The sequence below is a fragment of the Babylonia areolata genome, chromosome 6 (genome assembly GCF_041734735.1).
Source record: "Babylonia areolata isolate BAREFJ2019XMU chromosome 6, ASM4173473v1, whole genome shotgun sequence".
Lineage (NCBI taxonomy): Eukaryota > Metazoa > Mollusca > Gastropoda > Neogastropoda > Buccinidae > Babylonia > Babylonia areolata.
The window spans coordinates 14,679,065-14,691,250 of record NC_134881.1 but is presented as its reverse complement, the minus strand read 5'-3'; the positions used below and the strand labels follow the sequence as shown (position 1 = coordinate 14,691,250).

The following is a 12,186-nucleotide window of genomic DNA, read 5'->3' as shown; positions in this document are numbered from 1 at the left end:
AGGTAGACAGTCTGTTGTGCAAATGACTCCGTGTTTGTAAAGCGCATAGAGCTTGGTCTGACCGAAGAAAGGCGCTATGATTACTACTACTACTACTACTACTACTACTGTTACAGTTGCCAGCTTCCTCAATGCTTGTTGTGCTGTGCACGGTGCACTACCACTACTACTACCCTACAACAACAACAACAACAACAATAACTACTACTACTGTATCTGTATGTATGATAGTCAGTCGTATCCGACTATGACCATCAGAACAGCAGAGGAGGCAACTGCTGTCCCGACTATCTGGGCTAGAATTTGATTATAGTGGAGAGTGTCTTGCCCAAGTTACATCCCCACTCTCTCGGCCAAGAGGGTTTTAGGACAGTCGGCGTTGGGATGGTTCCCAAAGGCCAACTAGCCCAGAAGGCTGCAACACTAAGAGCCAGTGCAATTTTGCCTCCTAGTTTGAGAGTCATAGTCCTTCACAAAAGACCAAGCTGTTAATGATTTCCCATTGACTGGAGAAACCATTGATAATACAGCTCTCACTTTGCTGTTACTAGTACTACTGTGACAGCTTCTCACTTCCCTCACTGGTTGCTGTGCTGCAGAGAGACGCCGAGATGGAGACCCAGGCTCTGGACTGGATCGAGGCCAACATGGGGGAGCCCATAGACCGCAAGAAGCCCTATGACGACCTCCTCAAGGACGGCATCGTCCTCTGCAAGTACGGCACCGCCGCCATGGACTGCTGGACTGCCCTGACCATACATGATGATGATGATGATGACCATAGATGTTGATGATGATGATGACGATGACCATAGATGATGATGATGATGACCATAGATGATGATGATGATGATGACCATAGATGTTGATGATGATGATGATGATGATGAAGACCATAGATGATGATGATGATGACCATAGATGATGACGATGATGATGACTGCCCTGACCATAAATGATGATGATGATGATGATGAAGACCATAGATGATGATGACCATAGATGATGATGATGACCATAGATAATGATGATGATGATGATGATGACCATAGATGATGATAATGAAGACCATAGATGTTGATGATGAAAGTGACAATGACGACATTGCCAATGGCAAGGATGACAAGAAAATAACTTGTCACACACACACACACACACCATTTTCTCGGTTCCCCCCCCCCCAACTCACCATTCATCCACATCCTCCCTCCCCCACCCCCTCCACTTCTAAACGACAACACTCAAATGTATACATTAATACGAAAACAAAAATGTCTTCAATCACCGATAGTGTGTGACGGGACATCAAACAAAATTTCTCCTCCTTCCTCCTCCACACACACACACACACACTGACCCCACCCCACACCACCACACCACCCCCACCCTAAACCCCCGTGTTTGTTTTTTTGTTTTTTTGTTTTTGACTCACTTGTATAAACAAAGTGAGTCTATGTTTTAACCCGGTGTTCGGTTGTGTGTGTGTGTGTGTCCGTGGTAAATTTTAACATTGACATTTTCTCTGCAAATACTTTGTCAGTTGACACTAAATTAGGCATGAAAATAGGAAAAATTCAGTTTTTTCCAGTCATCTTGCTTAAAACAATATTGCACCTCTGGGATGGGCACAAAAAAATAAAAAATGAAGCCTAATTATATGCAAACTGCATTTATTGTTATATTTATATTTTTGTATTCTCTGAACTTGACACTTTGATCTGATATTTGACACAACAACAAAAGCAGTCATTATTATAATTTTTTTTGTTCAAACAGGAACTTCATTTGCTAAGCATGGAAGCTTTATTTATTTTGCAAACGTTTTGGTGCAGATAGTAAAAAAGGGAAATTACTCTGTAATTAATGCTAGGGTACTTAATTTGCTTTAAACTGATCTTTCTCATCTTAAACATTACATTTTGAAATTATACTCAATACATAAAAAGCTTGGATTTTTTTTAAAAAGTGTATCACAAGTGAGTCTTGAAGGCCTTGCCTCTCTTGTTTGTTGTTGTTTTTTTTTACTCCTCTTGCACACACACAGGCTGATATATTATTTAGGTAAGGGACATTCAATTTTTACAGCTGAATTGGTGGCCATCCTTATGGCTTTAAATCATCTTGTTGATATACCAATCATAATAAGTAATATCCTATTTTGTGTTGATTCTCAATCTGTCTTAAAAGGTTTGCTCCTTTTTGAGAATAATCAAAGAGAAGATTTATTTTTTGAAATTAGGTATTTATTGCACTCCCTATTTGTGAAGGGTACAAATGTTGATTTTTGTTGGATACCATCCCACACTGGATTCCGTTATAACGACCAAGCAGATAGGGCAGCAAAAAGGGGAGCAAAAAATCATATAGATAGTATAAAAGTATATTGCCCATTGTCATACAAGGAAATAAGCAATATACTAGAAAGAGACTTTTATAGGTGCTTGAATTCAAGTCTAAAACTTCGTCAATTGTTTGCCTGCAGGCCCAGACGTCTAAAACTTCGTCAGTTGACTCTCTGAGACTTTGGTCCGATTCGCAGACCAATTCTGAGCTTAGCTCTCAGACTATTATCAAATTCATTACGGACCAAGTATTGTTCTAATGTCAAGTGTATATGCTTTAATAACCTGACAATTGAGCATATAATTTTTCACTGTAGCTTGATGAAGCCTTTTGTACACGAAAGTGTGTCTTCACAAGTGACTGAGAACGTTGATGTTTTTGACTTTTTGCATTCATTATCAGTTGTTTCGCTTGTCAGTTTAACGACTTCTCTTTTACAAAGTCCTTTAAGTAATTTCCTGTAACTGTATTTAGAGGTTTTTTTTTTGTTTGTTTGTTTGTTTTGTTTTTCTTTCAAATTTCACCCACATTTTTACCCTCATTTGCCCAGTTTCCCCCAACCCTCCATTCATCCACATCTCCCACCCCTTCTAACCGATAATACACAGGTGTATTCATAAATACTTTTACAAAATGTCTTCAATCACCGATATGTGTGACGGGACATTAAACAAAAATTCCTTCCTTCCTTCCTACACAGGCTGATGAACAAGCTGATGCCGGGCTGCATCAAGAAGATCGACACGAAGGGCGGAGGGTTCGCCCTCATGCAGAACATCGAGCGCTTCCAGGTGGCGGCCAAGGCCTACGGAGTGCCCCCTGCCGAAGTCTTCCAGACCGTGGACCTGTGGGAGAAGAAGAACATCCCCCAGGTCACGCTCTGTATCCACGCCCTGGGGCGCACGGTGAGTGACTGAGGTGTCTTCTTTTTTTTTTTTTTTTTTTTGCTGCCCCATCATCTGCACCGTTTCAGTGGCATTACTCCCACGCCGCTCATTTAGATTCCCCCATACACGGCCACACCCGGGTTCGTCCATCGCAGTTCCAGCGTCGGCAGTCCACAGGGAACCATCGATGTTAGGTCGCCAGGAGGCCACACACCAGAGGAAACCCTGCACTGCTGCTGAGTCACTTCGGTGGTGTTCAGTGGTGCCTGTTCTGTTTTAACGTACTTAGGACACCACCTACTAAGCCCCCTACTAAGAGGTGTCTTCATTTTCTTCAGCGTTCCCAGGCCATGTTCTGACGGTCAGTCCAGAGTAGGTTATACGAAGTCCGCAGTTTGCTGGAGCTCTGTAGCCGTTCCCCCACAACTTGTTCTGGAGCGTTGAGGGAATCTGGGCCAGATCTGGCGCTTCAGTCCTTTGTGTAGAGGGCAGTTTAGCAGGACATGGGCTGGAGTTTGAGGAGCTGTGTCACACGGACATTGGTCTGTGTGGGGAATTTACTGAGGTGTCATCTCTCAGGACTCCGAAACGCAGAATGGCTGCCTACATGGCGGGGTAAAAACGGTCATACACGTACTGGAAGCCCACTCGTGTACATGTATACGAGTGAACGTGGGTGTTGCAGCCCATGAATGAAGAAGAAGAAGAAGAAGAAGAAGAAGAAAAAGAAGAAAAAAAAAGAAAGAAGAAAAACAAAAAGATTATATGTGTATAATATTGATACTTGACTTCAGCGGTATGTTAATGATCAAGGTTGATCATTGGAATGGTAATGTAAGCGCTGTATTTCATTATCTTATATTTTATATGTTTACTGAATCTTATTTTCTTTTAATATTACTTGTTTGTTTACGTATCTTTAATCTGATAACTTTGCAGTTTACGTCACTGGACATAACATGTATCATAGGAGTTTATTCTGCGTTTGATATATATATATGGGACTGACGGAGAAGTGACCCCCTCCCCCCGCCCCCCCCCCCCCCCCCACCCCCAACCCCAATTGTTTGCCTGCAGGCCCAGACCCGTGACGACTACACGGGCCCCATGCTGGGCCCCAAGATGGCGGAGAAGTGTGAGCGGCAGTTCACGGAGGCCCAGATGCTGGAGGCCAAGAACGTGGTCAGCCTGCAGTACGGGTCCAACAAGGGAGCCAGCCAGGCCGGCATCAACATGGGCAAGCCTCGCAGCATCACCGACTGAACGTGAGGGGCACCTGGCACACCCTTTCCTGCCTGTGGGGCCCTGTAAGGGGGTGTGGGTGTGTGTGGGGGAGCTCCTGCCGTTTTTTTTTTTTTTTTTAAATTTGTTTATCTGTTTGTTCGTTTCATTTTATTTCATTTTTGTGTTGTTAGATGTTACAGTTTGTCAGTGAATCGATTTAGACTGGTTTTCTATGGGATTCAGAGCCAGGTTGAAAAAAAAGAAAAAAGAAAAGAAAGGCAGACGATTATTTATTATTAGTATTATTATTATCATTGTTGTTGTTGAATAATATAATTGATTATTACATCAATTTAGACTAGTTTTGCATGGGACTGAGAGCCAAGATAAAAAAAAAAAAAACAAAAAAAAAAAAAAAAAGGAAAGGCAGATGATAGTGATAATGATGGTGAAGGTGGTGATAACGATAGTGATGACTGTGGGGGTGGTGATGATAGATTTAACCAAAGACAAGTGTCATCGGTATCGTTGTCAAGGAGTTGTAACATTCTGGTCGGGAGAGTGGGGGGTGGGGGGGTGGGGGGGGAGTGGCAAGCAGGATGTAGAACTGTAGTGTGTATACTGAAGTGCCTTTGTGTGTGTGTGTGTGTGTGTTCGTTTGTGCGTTCTAACTCATCATCAACAGGTGCTGTTCTTATAGGCCACTAAAAGTGCCAAACATCTTACCGATCAGTATTATTAAAACTTGTAATTATGCGTGTGCGTGTGCCTGTGTGTTTGAGTGTTTGTGCCGTGTGGCAGAACTGACTTAAATCTGGTTATATATTGCAGTGTAGTTTTTATTGTATTCCACTTTGGACGGTAGGAACTAGTGTGTAGAGAAGCAACTTGCATGAACTGTATGATTTAACTGATAAAACACTGCCTTTATTTTCTGTCCTCCATTCACTTTTTTGATTGTTTAGTATTCCACTCTATTTAATGTGTATACTTTAAGAAAACTCAGTTGAACGTCCAGGTTTCCAAATTTCGTTGTTTTTGTTGTTGAAACCTTCGGAACGATTTTTTTTTTTTTCAAAAGAAAGGGAAGAATAATTTGGATTTTTTCCAAATGCGTTTGTATCCTGACATGTTATAAGCTGTATGTTAGTTGTGTGGACCAGTCAAAATATCCCAAAGGACACCCCGGAAATAACACAGATTCTTGAAATCCCCAGTTCTCCTCCTTGATAATGAATCCTGCTATGTTTTGATTATAAAACTGCCTCCTACTTTCTATTCTCCCTGAAACACAGGAGTGTTGGTTGATTGAAAACCACATTGTTATCTCTTCAGGTTTGACCCTCTTCTATACTGAAGTCTAAAGACTGTATAACGTACGTACTTCCGGTACGTCAAGCAACACAGTGTTGTGGAGGTTTGGATTTTGCTTCTTTTCATTTCTTTTTTTATTTTATTTTTCTCATTCTTTTTATACTTTTATTGACTTTGTTTCTGTTGATTCCAATTTGTTGGTGATTACACTTGCCGCTTCTTTTTTTTGTTTTGTTTTTAATTCGTTGCACAATAAAACAGTGGACATTTTGTTCTCACTACAAAATGTGTGTGGAATGCTTGGCGAATGAAAAATGAAACATGTACAGCCTACTTTTGATATATACTTTCTGGTTGCTCAGACAGAAACAACCTTGTTACTACGCATATTTATGCATCCACTTACCTGCCTCCCAACCTAACCTACCTAATAAGACACGCTCGAAAGTATGCACACAAACATTCACTGAAACGCGCACACGCACACGCATATACATGAATGCAAAGTTTATTCATAGACCAACATGAATCCGTTACAAAAACGGTTGACGGCATCACAGTGAGAGAAGATATCAGTTTGAAAGTAAGTCGTTCACGCTCGTCGAATTATTTCAACGCAATTATTTGTTATTGAAAGCACACACACACACACACACACACACACACACACAGAGTTTTGGTGTGTTTATTTGTTTGTTTTAGGTAGAATGCCGTCATGTTCTTTGGCATACAAGTGGCAGAGAGAATGTCAAAGGTTTTGATCACAACATTGAATCTAAATATTGAAATTGGTTTGCTTTGATCAGCGCCCTCATGAAGATAGGGGAGGGAACTTGTTCCTGTTATTGCTTCAGCATTTCATTACTCCCCTTGATTGCTCCTACGCCCAGTGTGCGTGCGTGCGTGCGTGCATGCGTGCGAGTGTGTGTGTGTGTGTGTGTGTGTGTGTGTGTGTGTGTGTGTGTGTAGCGTACACTGACAAGCAGAGACGCAATTCAATGCAACCCATGTAAACACACGTCTGACTATGAAGGCAAAGCATCCAACCCGCTGGTAGAAAAACTGGAGAGCTGACACGAAGAGAAACAGCACGTTCGCGAAAAACACTGAGAATCAGGCTAAAAAAAAAAAAAAAAATCGTGCAACTGCTGTAGTGCTGAAGAAGACGCCTTCAACACACACACACACACACACACACACACACACACACACACACACACACACACACAGACACTAATTGACTGATGCACACACACACACACACACACACACACACACACACACACTGATTGATGTGCACAAACACACACACACACACACTGATTCAGAGGCTGATGTAGTGCTGAAGAAGACGCCTTCAACACACACACACACACACACACACACACACACACACACACACACACACACACACAGACACTAATTGACTGATGCACACACACACACACACGCACACACACACACACACACACACACTGATTCAGAGGCTGATGTGCACACACACACACACACACACACACACACACACACAGTGACAGGCATACTTATACATTCATAGAATCAAACATATAATTATTTCTACAATGAAATATTCGATTGAACTGAGCTGAAAAGGTGGGGATGGGGTGGTGGTTAGGGGGGCGTGGGGAGGGGGAGTTGGGGGTGGGGGGGGGGGAAGAAAGAGAGTGGGAGAGAAAGACTGTGGGTCTGAGAGTGTGTGTGCGTGTGTGTGTGTGTGTGTGTGTGTGTGTGTGTGTGTGTGTGTGTGTGTACATCAGCCTCTGAATCAGTGTGTGTGTGTGTGTGTGTGTGTGTGTGTGATTGAGTTTGTGTGTGTATGCATGTGTTGATGTGTGTGTGTGTGTGTGTGTGTGTGTGTGTGTGTGTGTGTGTGTGTGAGATTAACTGCAAAGGTCAACATAAAAGGTTTATGTTTTCAAGTAAGCCTGCCTGTGACTGTTTTGTTCAAGTATCACCCTGCTGGGCCCCATCTCTTCACCTTGGGCACAGCAGAGTGAAAATAACAGAAAACACCAGAAACAAAAGAGTGAAGAATAGAGAGGAAATATTGAAAAAGTTGAAATTTTACTCATAATATCTTATTTTTTGTGAATTTTCCTGTCAGTATTTTCACTGCCTGCTCTGTCACAAGGGAAGAGGCGCCTCTTGTCGCCAGATGCTGATCATGACTTAAATGAGATTGTGTCTACAATCATGTATGTGGCATCAATTTGTGGAATCCTTTGGGTGTAAAAAGTAGCAGTAATAATTGATTGCTTTGAAATTTTCATGAAAAGACCATCTAATCTTCATGCAGAACTCATGATAGATTCTCTTGACACTGAAACACAATCATACAGTGATATGTAGGTATAATACCAAAAGGTTTTACATCTTCATTTCAAAAGACTGGGGAAGAGTAAATGGAAACCTGGGGTGGGGGAGATAGCATCTTATCACTATCAGATACTGGGGTGAAATTATGTGAAATATTTGCCCTGTACTGTGTGTGTGTGTGTGTGTGTGTCGAGTCAACTAAAGTGCTGTTGAAGCGGACCGAAATGAAGGGAAATAACTCTGACAATCCTAGTTTCGTGACGTCATCGCTCGTTCCCTATTCTCTTCAACTAAAATTAAGTGGTGTAGTTGAGTGAAACACTGATCGAGGTAGGTGTTTTGCTGGGCTTGACTTCTACGATATGTACATCACATCCATCAGCCTTGGCTCAGCCGGCTTTCTATGTACAGTCCCCAGTGATCCGAGGACCAGAATGGTGACTCTTTACTCACAACGTCCCAAAAAAAAACACCCCATTATCCTCAAATGGTTTATTCTAAAATGGCTGAGTTGAGCGATGTTCCATGCTTCTGACTTCCTGTTAAGAGCACTTGCTTTTTGTGGAAAGATCGGTTCTGTCGAGATTTAACTTGTTTGTTTTGCACTGTCATTTTGTCCGAGACGCTTCAATGTTGAAAGAGATATTTTTAGAAACCTATAGTTTGAGAGGTAGTTCATCCTCCACAGATGTATTTAATAGCTTGGGTTGGTGATTTGAAGCTGTTGCCTTTATTGATATAAAAAAAATGTATTCTGGTGCCTGCAGGAAGAGCTGATGGTGAAGCAATGAAAAAATTAAAATAATATATTGAAAATCTAGATTCCTCCCATTACCACTGCTCAGGGAAATTGGGAACTGTGTTGCTTAACAAGCCAGTCCATACATGTCTTATCATTTTGAACTGAGGCAGACTGAATCAGTGGTGCAGAGTCTGTTCATGAGCAACACGAAACATGTGCAGATGACAATGTTTTGTGCCGGCCAAGTTACTGAGTTTTCTTTTGGAAATGACAACGAAACAATGGATGTATTGGCGATGTCTACAGGCTGTAAGAGACTGACACAGGGAAACGGCACAAGAGTTATACGCCCAGTCAGAGTGGGTTTGGAGAAGTGATCTCTCCTCCCCCAGCCTTGCCACTATCCCCGCATTTTCTTCTTCAAAAGCATGCAGCTTACTGATACCAGCTTGCTAAGTGGACAATCAGCAAATAAATCAAATCAAAATTCATTTATCAACACAGCAATTATCAACTGATTAAACATCCAATTCATTAATAAACCATTCAGCCAACCAAGCGAATGATCCGGGATCAGTCAACAAGCCATCCAATCAACTAAAAGGTTTTAGATCCCCTGTCTTTTTCCGGCTATGGGGGCAGAGATTTCATATTCAGTGTGTTATGACCTCGGAGGAAGAGCCGGGGCCTAATCCTCTCTTTCGGCAGTTTTTCTTATTTCTTCTTTCTTTCTTTCTTTTCTTTTCTTTTCTTTTCTTTTCTTTTTTTTTTTTTTTTTCTTTTCAGCCTTCCCTGACCAGTTTCGGGTACCGGATTCAAACCAGGGTGGAGTGAAGAAAATTGGAGAAACTAAAACTTTCCCAAGGACCGGCACAACATCGTGCTGAAAACGAGCCTCGAACTCAGAAGTCCAACGCCTATAGCCTGTTCTGTTACGACACCCCCAATCAGTCAGTTCAAGTTGTTAACTCTCTCCATACGAACGGCGAAAGAGACGACGTTAACAGTGTTTCACCCCAATTACAACCATCAAAATATTACAAGCGGAAGGCTCTTACACTGAAGAGGTGAATGTTGACAAAGAATACCACAATTTTGACGACAGAAGCTAAAGGTTGGGTCATTGAGACACCCACTGGACATCCGAGGGGTCTGTGTAGAGGAGAAGAGAGGACTGGCCGTACTGAGTGAGTTAAACTTTGCCCGGGTGGGCGTTTTAAAACTGAAACCGCGGCGAGCCAGTTTGCCGTTATCACTGACGTGAGTGTCACTGATTACAGGTCTGCATAACCATCCAGTGTAGTTTTATTATCAGTCCATGAACAATTGAAGTTACCCACTACACCCTACAGAGGTCAATGCCGCAGTGATTTGTTTACATGTGCTGGTCTGACAGCAGATAACGGTAATCTCACAGCACATGACGATATATGATAATGCTACAAAACAATGCAACTACTGATAGCAACAATAACAATTATTATATTAAAATAGCGCTCAAGAATCTTGTGCAGAGACAAATCAAAGCGCTTTCGCATCAGTCATTCAAACACATGCATAACTCTAAAACTAGAGGGGAAAACAAAACAAAACAAAACAAAAAAACAAAACAAAACAAAACAAACAAACAAACAAAAAACCCCAAAGCCCCCCAAACAAACAAACAAAAAAACTGAAGACAAGGAAGAAGCAGGGAAGGTTTTGGGAAGAGGTGTGTTTTAAGGCCAGACTTGAAAGAGCTGAGTGTGGAGACCTGACGAAGCGAAAGAGGAAGTTCATTCCAATTACAAGTTCCAGAGACAGAGAAAGAACGGCGGCCAACACTGAGTCGAGTGTTTGAATGTGGGTGGATCCTAAGCCGATCGTAGAGAGCGAGATGGAGTGTAGAGGTGCAGACAGCCACAGAGATAGGAAGGGGACACATTTATAATATAGAGTGCTGATCTTGTACTCTATTCTATGTGAGACAGGAAGCCAGTGGAGATGTTGCAAAAAAGGAGTGATGTGCTCAGATCTTTTCTTTCTGAGGTCAAGTCCGGCAGCAGAGTTTTGTATGCACTGAAGGGACTGAATGGATGAAGCAGGCAAACCAGACAAGTACAGGGTTACAGTAGTCAAGATGCGAGAGAATGAGAGAAACGATAAATCTAGATGTTGCGTCAGTGGACAGATATTTCCGGGCGGAACTGATGCGCCGCAATTGACAGTAGTAGGATTGACAACATTGTATAATACGCACAATATACAACCTTTATTGTCTATATTTTGGTACAGAGATTTTCATTTTGGAGTCCTTTCCAATCTTAATCATCGACAGTCTCAGACGGAGCTATATAGCAACTGATGATAACCCTTGATTTTGACTTGTCCAGTTATGAGTGCACACACATAGACCACGGAACATAACAGTTTTTTTCCTCCGTTGTTGTGAATTTACACTCTTTTTTCTTTCTTTTGCGGTGCTTCACATGAACGTTTTCATTTGGCGGAGAGAAAAAAAGGAAAGAAAAGGAAAGGGGGAAAAAAAAAGAAAAAAGAAAAATAAGAAGAAAAAGAGACAATGATCACAAACTAGTATATATATATATAAATAAATAAAAAATCATACAAAATGCCAGATTGTTTTCATATCTGTGGACAACTGATTTCTTTGCGTCGTTTCACCGTTCGATGTGTGCCGGGTTATATTTGTCTGGGGTTTTGTTGCCTCCGGTGTTTTGGTGGAGGTTGGTGATGGGGGAGGGAGGGGGGGGGGGGGGGGGACTATATAGCTGTGTTTTCAAGTTCGATCAAGTAATCAGAGTTCGACGTTAGATATACCAAACCATCCACACGAACACAACACCACACATATCAGCTGCTACTAACCCCTCCAACTCCTCCTCCCCTCCCCCCACCCACACCCACCCCAACCCCCATCTCTGTTGTCATTTAAATTTGACTCGTAACTTGCATTTTCCTCTTTCTGTGTTCATTTGCATATCAAGGCTATATAGGCCTGTGTTTCATTTTTTGTTCAATGACCATTAAACAAGCTGGCGTGACCACTTTGTTTTTCAAAATTAATGTACATTCACCTGGTTGACGTTTTGGTTGAAAAATATCATTATCGTTTTTGAATGGTGATGAAACATAATTCGAAATTTCCGACCACGTAACATTATCTGTGTGGGAGTTTTTGTTTGTTTGTTTGTTTGTTTTTTCATCTGAAACGGCTTCGTCATTTTCAATGAAACAAAAAGCATGTATATAAACGCAAAACAACTAAATCAAGCACAAACCGAACAACGTACGAGCTTGATCAACAACCACCAATGAATCCCAATGACAATAGCGATG

General features: G+C 41.8%; 1 protein-coding gene across 1 annotated transcript in view; it reads left to right on the top strand.

Moving 5' to 3' along the window:
* LOC143282764 (myophilin-like) overlaps positions 1 to 4,879 on the top strand; it is a 51,193-nt gene extending 46,314 nt beyond the window's left edge. The window contains exons 2-4 of the mRNA XM_076588519.1: positions 600 to 715; positions 3,044 to 3,248; positions 4,308 to 4,879. Coding sequence (XP_076444634.1) covers positions 600 to 715; positions 3,044 to 3,248; positions 4,308 to 4,493 — 507 coding nt within the window. The 3' untranslated portion in view covers positions 4,494 to 4,879. The remainder of the gene's footprint in view (positions 1 to 599; positions 716 to 3,043; positions 3,249 to 4,307) is intronic.
* Positions 4,880 to 12,186: the final 7,307 nt, after the last annotated feature.